Source organism: Podarcis bocagei, assembly GCF_964188305.1.
Source record: "Podarcis bocagei genome assembly, chromosome: 6".
Lineage (NCBI taxonomy): Eukaryota > Metazoa > Chordata > Lepidosauria > Squamata > Lacertidae > Podarcis > Podarcis bocagei.
The window spans coordinates 98,372,707-98,389,430 of NC_138130.1; the positions used below are offsets into that span (position 1 = coordinate 98,372,707).

The 16,724-nt window shown below is 45.3% G+C and overlaps 1 protein-coding gene and 1 pseudogene across 3 annotated transcripts in view; both read left to right on the plus strand.

Annotated features, from left to right (window-relative positions):
• Nucleotides 1-4,093: 4,093 nt before the first annotated feature.
• The window catches only part of NARS2 (asparaginyl-tRNA synthetase 2, mitochondrial), a 45,666-nt gene continuing 33,035 nt past the window's right edge, over nucleotides 4,094-16,724 (plus strand). The window contains exons 1-5 of one of the 2 annotated variants that reach the window (XM_081197408.1): nucleotides 4,094-4,285; nucleotides 6,961-7,139; nucleotides 11,154-11,263; nucleotides 12,541-12,661; nucleotides 14,920-15,060. In XM_081197408.1, coding sequence (XP_081053534.1) covers nucleotides 6,996-7,139; nucleotides 11,154-11,263; nucleotides 12,541-12,661; nucleotides 14,920-15,060 — 516 coding nt within the window. In that variant the 5' untranslated portion in view covers nucleotides 4,094-4,285; nucleotides 6,961-6,995. The remainder of the gene's footprint in view (nucleotides 4,286-6,960; nucleotides 7,140-11,153; nucleotides 11,264-12,540; nucleotides 12,662-14,919; nucleotides 15,061-16,724) is intronic. The other variant, XM_081197409.1, reaches the window with a different exon arrangement.
• Nucleotides 7,641-9,784, plus strand: LOC308588527 (alpha-enolase pseudogene; annotated as a pseudogene). Its single transcript has 2 exons — nucleotides 7,641-8,941; nucleotides 9,775-9,784. The product of its transcript is annotated as an alpha-enolase pseudogene (transcript).

Here is a 16,724-nt window from a genome sequence, read left to right on the forward strand (position 1 = left end):
CCTGCTCTGCTTCTAAATACTCAGTTCCCCCTTCCAAAATACACAAACGGTTGGTTTTGATTAGCGGGCTAATTCATATCTATGTACATTTTAACCATCTGCTTCACAGCCAAACGTGCCTTTCAAGCTGGCATCTTTTGACATTCAGAGGTTGACTTCTCGCTTTCAGAGAGCAACATTGTTCAGAAGTGTGACGTTAACATATGAGAGTGCTGGAGGTGAAATAGTTAAACAGGTTACCCAATCAGAACCCAGGGGGTGGAGTCAGAGGGACTATAAAACCAGCTCTGGGAGGGGCGAAGGGAAGAGTTCATTGGGAGTTGGGTGGAGTGGGAGTGAATTGGGATAGAGTCTGTAGGTAGGTTGAGTTAGTGTAGCGAAATAAGCTGAGTCAGGAACAGTTAGGAGCTAGGAAGACAAGTAAATATCTGAGAGGTGGTTTAGTGAGTGAGAGCAGGTAGCGGAAGTTATAGGTCTGGATAGGCACCCCATGATTGTAATTGACCGATACCGTTTCTGAAACCACACGCTTGTTAAACTGCAATAAATAAACAGAAGTTTATGTTTCAATTTAACCCTGACTGGAACTCAGTATTTTACCAGGCAGGGCCTGGGTGGTGGCAGCGAGAAATAAAGTGGTGGCACAGGGATCAATAGACGGTGAAACGTCCGGGGACCCTGTGTGATCGCCACAAGAAGCTCCTGTCTCTCTTGTAATCATAGAATTGGAGAGTTGGAAGGAACCCAAAGGTCATCTAGCCCAACCCCCTGCAATGCAGGAATCTCAACTAAAGCATCCATGTCACATGGCCCTCCAACCTTGGGATGTCCACCTTTACCGTTGTGACTGGGCCAGGCCTTCTCAGATTGTATTATATCTGTCTATATCTAGATATACTGTGCCGGAAAATATTTCTGTACAAAACAGCACACAAACTTCAACTATGAGACTTAGGGGTTAATTCACAGAAACTTCTGTGGTTTTTAGAGATAGCCTGGTGTCTAAATGCTCCAAAATTGCCCCAGAATCACAACCCCAGCACTTGTCATGTTTGAGGACTGGGACATTCACAGGGAAACCAAAATGCTTGTTTACGAAGCTATTGTACTACCAGCCTTACTGTATGCTTGTAAAACATGGACCACTTATAAATGCCATCTCCAACTCCTCGAAAGATTCCATCAACGGTGTCTCCAAAAAATTTTACACATCACTTGGGAAGACATGCGAACTAATGCCAGTGTACTGGAAGAAGCAAAGATCACCAGTGTTGAAGCAATGAGTCATCAACATCAACTTTGTTGGACTGGTCATGTTGTGTGGATGCCTGATCATCGTCTTGCAAAGCAACTATTCTACTCCAAACATAAAAATGGAAAACGTAATGCTGGTGGTCAACAAAAGAGGTTTAAAGACTGTCTGAAGGCAAATCTAAAAAACTGTAGTATAAACACCGACAAGTGGGAAACACTGGCCTGTGAGCGCTCCAGTTGGAGAACAACCTTTACCAAAGGTGTCATGGGCTTTGAAGATGCTCGAACTCAGGACGAAAGGGAGAAATGTGCCAAGAGGAAGGCACACTTGGGAAGCCCTCACCGTCTTCAACTCCCGCCCAGAAACCTATGTCCCCACTGTGGAAGGACGTATGGATCCAGAATTGGCCTCCACAGTCACTTATGGACACACCATTACGACCACATTCATGGAAGACAATCTTACTTGGCTACGAGAAAGAAGAAGACTTGTCATTAACCGACGGGATGCCATGGAAGGGGGAAAGGATTCCTGGGAGGGTTGTAGCCACAACTGGTAAACACTGGGACAAGCTGAAGATGGGGAAGGGGAGGTTGGGTACTTAGGAGGTACTCACAGGACACCAGAGGATGTCAAAGGAGCAGCTGATAGTTCGTGGGAGCCAGAGGAAGTCAACACATCACCAGAACCAAAGGTTCTCCCTTCTTCACAGACATGGCGGGCTCTGAGGCATCAAGAACAGTGGAAAGTGCCCTCCAGGAAATAGATGTGGGCAAGTAAACACAGCCCAGCTTACTAGCTGACCAGGTGAAGATCATGTTAAGTATAATTGAAATGGGAACACCTGTGTCCTGGTGTAAAGGGTTAAACATGGGGAGATTCCACTGAAGCTAAAAAAAGAGCTCTCTCTGGGCTTTGACTGGTCGATAATGAACTGACTGTTGTTCTCTAGCAGCTAACAAGTGATGAGTCATGTTAAGTTGTGGGTGAACATATCAAACGACACAGCGATTCTTCAAACAGCTCTTATTTATTCACAGGCCAGAACAGAACTGAACTGAAGGGTTCAGCCAACCTGCTTAATAGAGCTCCACTACAATGCAACAGTAACAATCTTTCTGTAACTATCCAATCACTGAACATCACTTTCAATCCCTGATTTGCATATGTGGACCTGAGTGAAAACTATCTACAGTATTCCCCTGCTGGCCCAGTGTGAGAACTTCAGTACATAACAAGTAACCTTAGATTGGCTGATTAAGATATTGAATTGCGCATTCACCATCTTGGATCGGTGATGGCTGGTTTTGTTGTGCTTACAGACACTATGGCATGGGTAGGCAAACTAAGGCCCGGGGGCCGGATCTGGCCCGATAGCCTTCTAAATCCGGCCCGTAGACGGTCTGGGAACCAGTGTGTTTTTAGATGAGTAGAATGTGTCCTTTTATTTAAAATGCATCTCTGGGTTATTTGTGGGGCATAGCAATTTGTTCATCCCCACCCCATATAATCCAGCCCCCCACAAGGTCTGAGGGACAGTGGACCGGCCCCCTGCTGAAAAGGTTTGCTGACCCCTGCTCTATGGAGTAAACACCTGCAAAAATTTCTCTTCAAGGGAAACAGCTCCAGCAGAAAAGGAGATTGGGGTGCAGGCAAAGAAGTCTCTGTGTGAGAAAGAGCTACGTTTGTCAGATCTGATTACATAGGGCTGCCATACTATCAGGTTAATTGACATCTGGGGGAATTTCCGAAAGGCAATGCTTTGTCCTGGATCTTAGAGAAGTCAACCGAAAATTCAGTTTTTCGGTGTGTTTGTTTTTTAAAAAAAACTCAACTTTTGGGGTGTCCTGGCTTTTACTTTTTGACACCCTAAATTATAAGTTTATGTTATTTATAAGAAGATGCTCAGCCTGTACTGGATATGCATAAGATATAGAACTGTTTGGATGTATCCTTTACCATTTTTTTGGTTATGTTTGGTTATGTACTGAGTTGAATAGGATCCAAAAGGCAGCAGTCTGATAGGTCCTAGAACAATAGGATTCAGAATGCAGCAGTCTGGTTGGTCCACAGGAGCCACCCAATCCAGCTTCAGGTGGAAGTGAATCCGCAACCAGATTGGCCTACAGGTGAATCCCGGAATTAGCCAATCACGTGGGGCCCACTGTGTTAAATAATATATACAAAGCAGACATTCTGGGGGAACTTCCATTCCTCCTCACCACTATGAGCTGAATAAAGAGCATGAAATCCACTCTCGACTCGGAGTATATTTCATGTTTTAAGAAAGTTCTGCAAGTAAACTTTTGAATTAAACCTTCACACACACACAAAACATATTTGCACTCAAGTTGCCGTGCGAGTACAACACAAAATCAATCTGGCAAAAGCAGCTGTACCAAGCTTTTTTCTCCCCATCTACCAAGCTGGAAAAACGAGAAATAGTGTGTTAAGTTTACCACGCACCATTTCATTCCCCCCCCCCCGCTCCAACCCTATACTAAATACAACATCGTTTTACATTGAACGCAACTAAGAGACTCTAGGATCGGGGGTGGGGGGGGAGAGATTGCACATTCTTTTGTAATTCAAGAAACTCTTTAATCAAAATTATTTCTGCGGGGGGAAGTGTGCTTAAAATGCTTTCGACGTGCTTAATGCGGCTGTCCTAGCTCTGCCGCGGGCGCCGTCCCCATTCCCACGTGGCATCCCCCAAACAAACTTTGCTCCCAGTGAAAAGGAAAGCGGGCGCTCTGAGCTCCTGGAACTACAGCTCCCGTCATGCATTGCGCTGGAGAGAACTAGAGACCGAGGGGCAACTTCCGCAAGGAGTTCCCTATCTCCGATGGGCTGAGCTTTTGCAAACCGGCAACCTCCATTGGCTGCCAGGCGACCCTTCTGGAGGAAGGGGGAGACCAGGGGAAGACGCGGGTGCGCATTGCATGAGTTTTTTTTTTGCATGCTTTGCAGCCGATTGGTCTGCGTGCATCGGGGAGAATTGGGAGCAAGCTGGGGAAAGGAGCAGAGGAGGTGAGTTTGGAGAGGGCTGTGCAAAAGAGGGCTGGGGCAACTCTGAGTGGGTTAGAAGGGCTGTAACTCCGTGGGGCAGCTGCCATGCGTGCAGAAGCCCCCCCCCCCGGTGCAATCTCCATCAACCCCAGGCAGAGCTGGGAAAGTCTTCCTTCCTAAAACCCCGGAGAATGCTGCCAGCCAGTGCATGCACTATTGAGATGGCAATGGCAAGGCTGTGCCTAAGGCGTTTTGCAAAGGGCCGCATGCAACTCGGCGCCAGGGCACCTGCTTTGCGTGCAATAGGCAGGTAGGGTGGCTGGGGGCAAACCCAGGCTGTGAAAGCCTGGAGAGCGGCTGCCAGTCCGTGCAGGCACTATGGAGGTAGGTGGACCAATGGCTAAGCTCTGCTAAGCTCTGCCTAAGGCGTTTTGCAAAGGGCCGCATGCAACTCGGCGCCAGAGCCCCTGCTTTGCATGCAGAAGGTCCTGGGTGCAATAGCCAGGTAGGGCGGCTGGGGGCAAACCCAGGCTGAAAGCCTGGAGAGCGGCTGCCAGTCCGTGCAGGCACTATGGAGGTAGGTGGACCAATGGTCTGGCTTTGTATAAGGCAGTTTGCTAGGCCTCCTAAAGAGCATTTTGGGGAGAGGGAGGTTCGGAATAATGGATTTGATAGCCTGCAGTGGGAAATCTGGAGGGGTCAGTGGTGGGAAAAAGGAATTTTCTATGCTTACAAATGTGAAAGATCAGAAAAGAGAAAGGCTTCTTTGTGTTGGTGAGGAGATGAGCTTGTTGTCCTCAAATTCGATCCGATATAAATGAGATTACTTGGCCAAGGCAAGCTCGCACCTCTCACTGCCTGTATGCATACTTATGGTACACATGGATGAGGCTGAAGTATAATTATAATTTGGGAATGACCCATGTTATTATGCAGCTGCCTAGTGTTATACTTCTGGGATATTTGCAATATTCTAAGGGGTGTTCTGACTTTGAGCAATTTTGCTTGTGTGCACAATAGCCAGGAACGTACCCCATACGTAAGACAAGATCTACCTAGATATAAATGCACCACTCAGGGTAGCTTACAGCATATATATATATAAATTGCAAGAGGCAGGAGTTAAAATCACAAAAATCGCTTTATTAAGGTCTGCATGAATTAAAGGGTCTACGGTTCTTTTTTATTCTTTTTTATTATATGCTTTATTGATTTAAAACTTTATAACAAAAATGTATAATAGATGTTGTAGACAAAATAAAAAATAAACAATTATTTATACTTGCTTTGTATACCCCTTAGTAATTAAATTTTGTGAGACCTCTGATCTTCCCCTTGCGTTCCCAAATTGAATTCCCTAAACACATGCTTAAACTTTACTTTCTCAGTATTATTTAACTTACTATCAATTTTATTTAATAAAATTACCCTATTTGCACGCTGAAGCTAAGTCAATACCTGCCGATGGATTGATCTTTTGACAATGTTCTTTTACATAGACACTATATACCGTATTTTTTGCTCTATAGGATGCACTTTTTCTCCTCCAAAAATGAAGGGGGAATGTGTGTGCGTCCTATGGAGCGAATGCAGGCTCCTTGGCTTCAGCAATAGCAACGCGGAGCCTCCGAAGCGCAGAGGGAGCGCTCCTGGCTTCAGCAGAGAGGGAGAGCTGCTCAGCGCCTCTTCAGCCAAGCGGGAGGAGAAATGGAAGGGGCTCCGTTTTTCCTGCCGCTTCGCTGAAGGGGCGCTGAGCAGAGAGGGGGAGAATTTTTTCCCCCTTGTTCTCCCCCTCTAAAACAAGGTGCGTCCTATAGAGCGAAAAATAAGGTGCGTCCTATAGAGCGAAAAATACGGTGTGTCCCACTCTCTGATAAATGTTTCACCTGTAAGAAGAAGAAGAGTTTGGATTTGATATCCCGCCTTTCACTCCCCTTAAGGAGTCTCAAAGCGGCTAACAATCTCCTTTCCCTTCCTCCCCCACAACAAACACTCTGTGAGGTGAGTGGGGCTGAGAGACTTCAAAGAAGTGTGACTGGCCCAAGGTCACCCAGCAGCTGCATGTGGAGGAGCGGAGACGCGAACCCGGTTCACCAGATTATGAAACTACCGCTCTTAACCACTACACCACACTGGCTCTCTGTAACATACACACTCACTGTAACGTCTCTTAGTCTTGCTGGTAATCTCGCCAGGGTCTTTGGTTCTGAATAGCTACAGTGGTGCCCCGCAAGATGAATGCCTCGCAAGACGGAAAACCCGCTAGACGAAAGGGTTTTCCGTTTTTGAGCTGCTTCGCAAGACGATTTTCCCTATTGGCTTGCTTTGCAAGACGAAAACGTCTTGCGAGTGTTCCGATTTTTTTCCGCTCCCCCCCTTTTTCTAAGCCGCTAAGCCGCTAATAGCCTTTAAGCCGCTAATCCGCTAAGCCTTTAATAGCCGCTAAGCATTTAATAGCGCTAATCCGCTAAGCCGCTAATAGGGTTGCTTCGCAAGACGAAAAAACCGCTAGACGAAGAGACTCGCGGAACGGATTAATTTCGTCTTGCGAGGCACCACTGTATTACGTTCACAATAGGCAGAGTTCCTAGCTGAGTTCATTGCAGTGTTTGCTCATATCAGAAGACCTTTCCCCTTTCTGCACAACTGAGTAACCAAAGGGGTCTTGGGCCCCTCGGGTTTTGTTTTTTTTTCAGGGTTGCAAGCGGTTGAAAGAAGGAGCTGAGCGAGGATGTTTGGGGCGCGTTGCGTGCGCCTGGTTCTCCGCCGCTGTTCCTCTGCTCCCTGCCCCAGGCATGCGGCAACTCCCAAACTGCTCCGAGTTCGAGAAGCGCTCGAAGTCCGAGACCCAGCAGGGCAGGATATTAAAGTCCAGGTGGGTACAGCAAGCAAGGGAGAGGGGTAGTTAGGAAGCATGTGTTGTATCTTGCCACACGTTTACCCTGGCCTTACTCTGAGGAGCTCGGGACCAAGCATGCTCAGTGCCTGATTTACGTATAAGCTAAACAAGCTATAGCTAGGGCCCCACTCTCTTGGGGGGCCCCAAAAAAAATTAAAGGGGGGAAAAACTGGGTGTACATTTCCAAAATATAAGATAAAAAACAAATAAAATAAAACCTACATACAGCAAGAGTGTTTTGCGTTGTGTAAGCTCCTATGATGTAAGTCATGGGCCCCGCCTGCTAGCCTGCTCCCTAAATATCACTGTTTCGCTCCTTTCTATATATAGGGTGCCTACATTCTGCATGGACAGTTATGTGCAAATGGCTTTAGATACCTATTAGGTCCATAAATTACCATATAGCATATATTCAACACAAAAAGCAGCGACAATGAGTTACTTGGGAGCACGAGCTGATTCCAATTAGCAGTCTGTTGTCGTTTTTTTACAAACAAAATGTCCATTCTCAAGATCCATGCTCGCGAAATCTTTGACTCCCGTGGGAACCCGCTGTTGAGGTAGACCTGCACACCAGCAAAGGTCTCTTCAGAGCTGCTGTTCCAAGTGGAGCTTCGACTGGGATCTGTGAAGCCCTGGAACTGCAAGACAATTAACAAGACTCGTTTCCTGGGGAAAGGTGTCTCAAAAGCTGTTGAGCACGTCAATAAAACAATTGCCCCTGCACTGGTTAACAAGAACATCAGTGTTGTGGGAGCAGGAGAAGATCGACAAGCTGATGCTGGATATGGACGGGTCAGAGAACAAATCCAAGTTTGGTGCAAATGCAATTCTGGGCGTCTCCCTGGCTGTCTGGAAGGCTGGTGCCGCTGAGAAGGGGGTCACCTTGTACCACCACATTGCTGATCTGGCTAGGAATCAGGACATCATTCTGCCAGTCCCTGCCTTCAATGTGATCAATGGTGGTTCCCACGCTGGTAACAAGCTGGCCATGCAGAAATTCATGATCCTCCCTGTTGTAGCTGAGAGCCATGCGCATTGGCGCCGAGGTGTACCACAACCTGAAGAACGTCATTAAGGAGAAGTATGGGAAAGATGCTTCCAACGTAGGCGATGAGGGTGGCTTTACACCCAACATCTTTGAGAACAAAGAAGCTTTGGAGCGGCTCAAGACTGCCATCAGCAAGGCTGGCTACACTGACAAGATTGTCATTGGGATGGACGTGGCGGCTTCCGAATTCTATCGCAATGGGAAATACGACCTGGACTTCAAGTCCCCTCATGAGCCCAGCAGATCTATCACTCCTGACCAGCTGGCTGACCTCTATAAGGGTTTTGTCAAGAATTACCCATTGGTTTCCATTGAAGACCCATTTGAAGAAGACGACTGGGCTGCTGGGAAGACATTCACTGCCAGTGCAGGCATCCAGGTCGTCAGTGACGGTTACCAACTCGAAGCGCATTGCCAAAGCCGTGGAAGAGAAGTCCTGCAACTGCCTGCTGCTGAAAGTGAACCAGATTGGCTCTGTCACAGAGTCGCTACAGGCCTGCAAGCTCACCGAGTCCAGTGGCTGGGGCGTGATGGTGAGTCAGTGCTCTGGGAAGACCGAAGACACTTTCATTGCTGACCTGGTGGTTGGGCTGTGCACTGGACAGATCAAGACTGGTGCTCCCTGTCGCTCTGAACGTCTAGCTAAATATAACCAGCTTCTGAGGATTGAAGAGGAGCTGGTGAACAAGTCCCGCTTTGCCGGCAGAAACTTCAGGAACCCTCGGTGGTACATGACCCCAGTCAAGCTTGCAAAAATTTATCATTTGCCCGATAATAAATGTTGGAAATGTAAAGAAACCGAAGGTACATTCTTTCACCTTTGGTGGACGTGCCCAAAGATTAAGGCTTTCTGGGAAATGATATATAATGAACTGAAAAAGGTATTTAAATATACCTTTCTGAAGAAACCAGAGGCCTTTCTCTTGGGCATGGTCGGCCAATTGGTGCCAAAGAAAGACAGAATATTTTTTATGTACGCAACAACGGCAGCAAGAATACTTATTGCAAAGTACTGGAAGACACAAGATTTACCCACCTTGGAAGAATGGCAGATGAAGGTGATAGACTATATGGGACTGGCAGAAATGACTGGCAGAATCCGAAACCAGGGAGGAGAGACGGCGGAAGAAGACTGGAAGAAATTTAAGGACTATCTTGGGAAATATTATAAAATTAGTGAATGTTAGATTGATGTTGGACTGAATCTAAGTGGTTACTAGCTGTAATGATTAAGATAATTGGGGGGAAAAGAAGAAAGGTGTAAAATTAAGTGAAAATTGAGGATGAGGATTTGCTGAATGAATAATTTGAATTGGAATACAAAAAGGGGAGGTATGAGGAGGTCCGAGAAATAAGTTAAAAGAAAATAAGTGAATGAAATTATATGTGTTTTTAATTTTTGTATTTTTGTTTTTTGTCTTTTTTGTATAAATTTGGAAAAGTTAATAAATATATATTTTTTTTTAAAAAAAAAGAAACTTCAGGAACCCTCGTGTCAGCTAAACCCGCTTTTGGCTCTGATGAGGCTCCCCTCTTTCCCCGACCCACCCCACCCCTCAGTTGCGGTTGAAAGCACTAGTCACCTAAATTTAGAAACAAAATAAAGAAAAAGTAAGGGCAGCTGATGTGTAGGAGGGGAAAGAGAAAACTTTCTTCAGCTCCTCTCATCCTAGGCCACAATTCATCTAGTGCGTTTCATCTTCCTTCTCTTGCCATCCCAGCTCTGATCTGTTGCTTCCCGCTTTGACTACTGCAATGCGCTCTACGTGGGGCTACCTTTGAAGGTGACTCGGAAACTACAGCTAATCCAGAATGCGGCAGCTAGACTGGTGACTGGGGGCGGCCGCCGAGACCACATAACACCGGTCTTGAAAGACCTACATTGGCTCCCAGTATGTTTCCGAGCACAATTCAAAGTGCTGGTGTTGACCTTTAAAGCCCTAAACGGCTTCGGCCCAGGATACCTGAAGGAGCGTCTCCACCCCCATCGTTCTGCCCGGACACTGAGGTCCAGCACTGAGGGCCTTCTGGCAGTTCCCTCACTGCGAGAAGCAAAGCTACAGGGAACCAGACAGAGGGCCTTTTCGGTGGTGGCGCCTGCCCTGTGGAACGCCCTCCCATCGGATGTCAAGGTGATGGACAACTACCTGACATTCAGAAGACATCTTAAGGCGGCCCTATTCAGGGAAGCTTTTAATGTATGATATTTTAGTGTTTTTTGGTTTCTGTGGAAGCCGCCCAGAGTGGCTGGGGAAACCCAGCCAGATGGGCGGGGTACAAATAATAAATTATTATTATTATTATTATTATTATTATTATTATTATTATTATTATTATTAAAGCGCTTGGCTGCTTTTGTGAACAGACGACTTCCCAACACCCCACCCCACTCTTCCCTAGAGAGTGTTTCATTCATCATAATGAAACTAAGGAGAAAGATTTAAGAGTCCCGGTGATGCTGGCATGAAAATTGTAAAGCTGCTGCCATATTTTGGGGGGATAGCCCTATTCATGATTGAGGGTAACAGGACAGTGGAGGAACTGAGAAATTGTACAAAACAAATGAAATACCGTGAAAGTCCCTGAAACGAGAAGCGATCGACTCTAAATATTATCTTATGGAAATCAACTAAAAATAGAATTTTGGTCATTTAAAGTTTATGATTTTTCTATTTCCTTCTGAGGAAACGGAATAGTTCAGAGAAACGAGGTTTGTAGCCGGCGTCCCATTAAGGCTTTGTTCTATTTTAGGTTTTTCTAATTTTAATTCCTTAAGCTTTTTGATTTTTAGTTGATTTCCACAAGGTAATCTTTATAGTTGATTGCTTCTCGTTTCAGGGATTTTCACGGTATTTCATTGGTCCTTCTTCGCTGGCTTGACAGGAAGGCTGAAGAAATGTCTGATCCAAGCTTCTCCTCTCTCTCTTCTCTGCTTCCAGGGTTGGGTCCGTTCTGTCCGCTCCCAGAAAGACGTTCTCTTTGTTCACATGAATGACGGCTCCTCGTTGGAGAACCTGCAGGTGGTCGCTGACCCAGAATTGGGACCCAGGTTGGCAGAACTTCCTGAATTGGGGCCCGTTGCCCATGGCAACAGAGAATGGGCTGTGCCCACTTTAGGTTGTAAGTGGGGGTGTCGAGTTTTTTAGCGGGTGTCGCACTAGAGTGAATATTTTGAATAATTTCTTTTATGTAACTTACAGGTGGGAAAATCAGAAGTCCTTGTTTATTTTTTCTCTCTTCTATTTTTTATCCTTTTGGTTTTTTATCCACCCCCCCCATTTTTTCCATTTTTACTTAAAACTTGAAGCAATAACAATATTTCAAATATAAAGATGCATGCAATTAATATAGACTCCCCTCCCCCTCCCCTGCATTTTATTACATTATTTTCTACTACATACAGTGGTAACTCGGGTTAAGTACTTAATTCGTTCCAGAGGTCCGTTCTGAACCTGAAACTGTTCTTAACCTGAAGTACCACTTTAGCTAATGGGGCCTCCCGCTGCAGCACCATTTCTGTTCTCATCCTGAAGCAAAGTTCTTAACCTGAAGTACTATTTCTGGGTTAGCGGAGTCTGTAACCTGAAGCGTCTGTAACCCGAGGTACCACTGTATTTTGATTTCTCCCTATACCTTAGAGTTGCTGTATTTCAAAAAGTAAAAACCAGGACACTCCAAAAGTTGTTGAACTTTTTTATCTATCTGTCTGTCTGTCTGTCTGTCTGTCTATGGAATGCCCTCCCATCAGATGTCAAGGAAATAAACAACTATGTGACTTTTAGAAGACATCTGAAGGCAGCCCTGTTTAGGGAAGTTTTTAATGTTTGAAGTTTTATTCTGTTTTTAATGTTCTGTTGAAAGCCACCCAGAGTGTGCCTATTTATCTACTTGCACTGGTGTGCTTTCAAACTGCTAGGTTGGCAGGAGCTGGGACAGAGCAACAGGAGCTCACCCCACTGCTGGGATATGAACCGCTGTCCTTCCAACTGGCAAGACCAAGAGGCTGTGGTTTAGACCACAGTGCCACCTGTGTCCCCCCCCTAAATAATTTATGCCACCTATATATCATTTTCATAAAAAAATTCCTTCAGTGTGTAACATGCGGTAAATTTTAAATCTTTTGTTTCCGTAGTTTTTCCCAGGTTCCTTAGGTGTTTTCTCTTTCCCTCTTTGCTTTTGTTTTTACTTAGATTAGTTCCTCCTATTTTATCGTGTTATGAAAAAGCTTTAATAAAATCTCATTTATTTTTTAAAAGTATGCACAATATGAAAATGGCCTGTGTGTCTTAAAATTCACATTATGAGCAATTGATTGCCTTCCCCCAGTGAGCTGACGTTTGGAAGTTCTGTCGAAGTCCAAGGGAAACTGATAAAAAGTCCTCATAAACGTCAAAATGTCGAGCTGGCTGCAGAGAACATTCGTGTGGTGGGCCCTTGCGATGTCCTGGTAAGTGCAACATAATTTTTTAATTACCGTATTTTTCGCCCTATAGGACGCACTTTTTCCCCTCCAAAAATGAAGGGGAAATGTGTGTGCCTCCTATGGGGCGAATGCAGGCGTTTGCTGAAGCCTGGAGAGCGAGAGGGGTTGGTGTGCACCGACCCCTATCGCTCTCCAGGCTTCAGGAAGCTCTCCGCAAGCCGTGGGAGCCCAGCGCAAAGTCGAGCAGCTCTCCCACGGCTTGCGGAGAGCATCCTGAAGCCTGGGGCGCGCTGCGTTCAGCGCGCCCCAGGCTTCGAGCTTCACGCAGCTCTCGGCAAGCCGTGGGACAGCTGCACAACTTCAGGCAGATATCCGCAAGCCTGGGAAGAACAACGCGACTTCCCGCCGGGCTCCCTAGGCTTGCGGATAGCAGCCTGTTATGGGGGCTGGGGTTGGGGGAAGCTCGGGCTTCCCCCACCCCAGCCCCGTGCCTGGGGGGGAAATACTTTCCCCCCCCTTTATTCCCCCCCCCAAAAAAACTAGGTGCACCTTATGGGCCTGTGCGCCCTATGGGGCGAAAAATACGGTAAATTTTCTGTTTTACAATTGTAAGTATTCCTTTTTACATCCTTAAGATACCAGTGACTTCCGTTCTTCTCTTTCCATGGTTCATTTTACATATAAATCCCTTCATATTTTACAGAAACTGTACAATTCAACATTCCGTTATTACATCCATCGTAACTCATTTACACTGTTGAATTTATCTTCATGCTGCCAACGTTTTCAGCTGTACACAGTTATTTCCCATGTACTCAATAAACGTTTTCTCATCTTCTCTAAATGTTTTTTCAATTAATTATGAATCATTTCCCAATACTCTTTTACAAGTCCACCGCATATGAAATCTGCAGCAGTAAGTGCAACTCTTCCCAACTGCAGGATATGCCTGGTTTATAAATTTATGCTTTTTTATCATCATCGGAAACTCAAGCTGCAACCTGATTCCTGTTTCCCTGGGAGTCAACCTCATTAAACACAGCAGGACTTATTTTGGAGAGCATTTTTACAGGATTACGGCTGCTAAGCCATATTTTAAACTGTACAGGTGTTCTCTTTGGTTTTCTCAGGGTATATTATTTGAAATGGCTGTGGCTCAGGGGTACAGTGCCTGAGTGACCTCCCAGCCTGCTGGTCAGCGTGCCGAAAGAGCTGATCAGAATAAATTCAAATTAAGGGTGAATAAACATGAGCTTATTGAGTTTTATGGCTCAGAAATTATTTCTCCTTTTTTGGTGAATATTTCCTTTGCCTTCATTCATTTCAGAGGTTTCTATCCCGCCTTTCAAGACATAGTTTTCTTAAGGCAGCTCACAACAAACAAAAAACTATTTTGAAATAGCAAACATCCATATCTAAACTATTAAAAACTAACACAACAGCACCAATGAGACCAGCAAACCAATACAGGAGTGACAGAATCATAATTAAAAAATAGATACAGTGGTGCCCCGCAAGACGAGTGCCTCGCAAGACGGAAAACTCGCTAGACAAAAGAGTTTTCCGTTTTGGAGGTGCTTCGCAAAACGAATTTCCTATGGGCTTGCTTCGCAAGACGAAAATGTCTTGCGAGTTCCTGCGGGTTTTTTTTTCCTCCCCCCCCTTTTTCTAAGCCGCTAAGCTGCTTATCCGCTAAGCCGCTAAAAGCCGCTAATAGCGCTAATCCGCTAATCCGTCAATGGGCTTGCTTCGCAAGACGAAAAAACCGCTAGACGAAGAGACTCACAGAACGGATTCTTTTCGTCTTGCGAGGCACCACTGTATTTTAAGCAAGAGGATCATTAATTGAAAATCTAGTCCATCTTCTCTCCAAACTGGCCCCGAGTGTGATTGTTTCCTCTTACACCATGTCGATTGTTTTACTTCTTAGATGGGACCACCTCTGATAAGCATTCTAGTCTCTAATAATGATTCTTACTCAGAAATAATGGATAATTATTGTTGGATCTTTAGGTGAGGATTTACCGGTATATCAGTTACTGTAAGATGCTTTGCGAAGGGAGCTATAGCTATGTAAGTAAATTCAATCAAATTTTTACAGCAGAATTCCCAGCTGCCTAGAAATAAATGTTTTCAGAAAGTTGAACAACGAGGTTCTTCCCCCCCCCCTTTTCCTTGTTAATCACTCATTTTGCCCATCTGTCCATGCCGCCTTTTCTACTCGGGGACACAAGTGAGTCGTAAAGTTGAGCTTACTCTGCCGTCTCTTCCTCCCCATCCAGGCATTCCCACTGAAATACAAAACGCATCACCCACTGGATTACCTCAGGCAGTTCCCTCATGTCCGATGCAGAACCAATTCCTTGGGCGCTCTCCTGAGACTCCGCAGCGAAGCCACGGCTGCAGTTCACTCCTTTTTTAAGGTGGGATGTGATACATAGATAGCAGTCAAGTACAACATTCCTTGTTTTCCTAGAGTGGACATGCAAAGGGATGTTTGGCCCAGCCAGTCGAAAACTTCCTGTTTCCTCCTGGCTGGGACATACTTCTTGCATGTGACTAGAGGTGCGTGTGACCTTACCTGCCCAGGTAACAAGAAGGCAAGGCACGCAGCGCACTTCCTTGTTTTCAATGCTCTCTGTCTGACCTTCTCCATAGCTGGACCAGGAGCTTTTTAGCTAGAGATGCTCTGTTGGCTTTCAGGCCAGTGTTTCCCACTTGTCAGTGTTTATAAAAGGTAAAGGGACCCCTGACCATTAGGTCCAGTCGTGACCAACCTCTGGGGTTGTGGCGCTCATCTCGCTTTATTGGCCGAGGGAGCCAGTGGACAGCTTCTGGGTCATGTGGCCAGCATGACTAAGCCGCTTCTGGCAAACCAGAGCAGCACACAGAAATGCCGTTTACCTTCCCGCCAGAGTGGTACCTACTTATCTACTTGCACTTTGACATGCTTTCGAACTGCTAGGTTGGCAGGAGCAAGGACCGAGCAACGGGAGCTCACCCTGTCGTGGGGATTCGAACCGCCAACCTTCTGATCGGCAAGCTCTAGGCTCAGTGGTTTAGACCACAGCGCCACCCGCGTCCCTCATCAGTGTTTATGCTATTTATTTTTTAGATTTGCCTTGAGAGAGTCTTTAAACCTTTTTTGTTGACCACCAGCATTATGCTTTCCATTTTTAAGTTCAGAATAGAGTAGTTGCTTTGGAAGATGATAATCAGGCATCCGCACAACGTGACCAGTTCAACGAAGTTGATGTTGAAGAATCATTGCTTTGACACTGGTGATCTTTACTTCTTCCAGTACACTGGCATTAGTTCGCCTGTCTTCCCAAGGGATGTGTAAAAAAATTTGGAGACAGTATGCAGTCTCTGACCACTGGGTGGCAGTATTTGTGTGTTTATTACTCCAGATGGATAAAAAAACTGATTTTTAAATTTTTTCTTTATTTAGTTTTTTAAAGTTTGCATACTTTACCATCAACAATACCTTTTATTTATCCATTGACTTCCCATCCCCCCCTTCCATGGTGTTCTATGTTTATCCTTCAAATGCTGCATATTTTAACTTGCCGCACTCCATATAAACACCCTAGATTAATGTTTTTCTACTGTTGCTCATGTTTCAAAATCCTGCCCGCGTTTTCATGCAGTTATAATAGTTCTTTAGATATTCTGCGCACGGTTTCCAATCCTCAAAGAACGTATCATTCTTTTTGGTCCCTAATCTTTGTGGTTAACTTTACCAGTTCTGCAAACTCCTGTCATTTTAATAATTTTAATTCTTCCTACCTCCCCTTTCCATTTCTGTTCGTTCTTGCTGCTGCCATTTCATGCATACATACGCTAACCAACTTTTTCGGTATATCCGGAAGAAACAGATTTTATTTGCAAGTGATTCCTGCAATGCCTTCTGCTCCTAGTTTTCAGTCTTCCTGCACCAGAGACTGAGCATATTGCTTTATCCTTTTCGTAAACCACAGGTTTTGTTTTTGTATTTTGTATTTTTTTTTACGAAATTTTACGAAATAAACAGGCTTGCTAATTTAGAGATATGCAAATCCAAAGTTTGAATCAATTGCTGTAATGC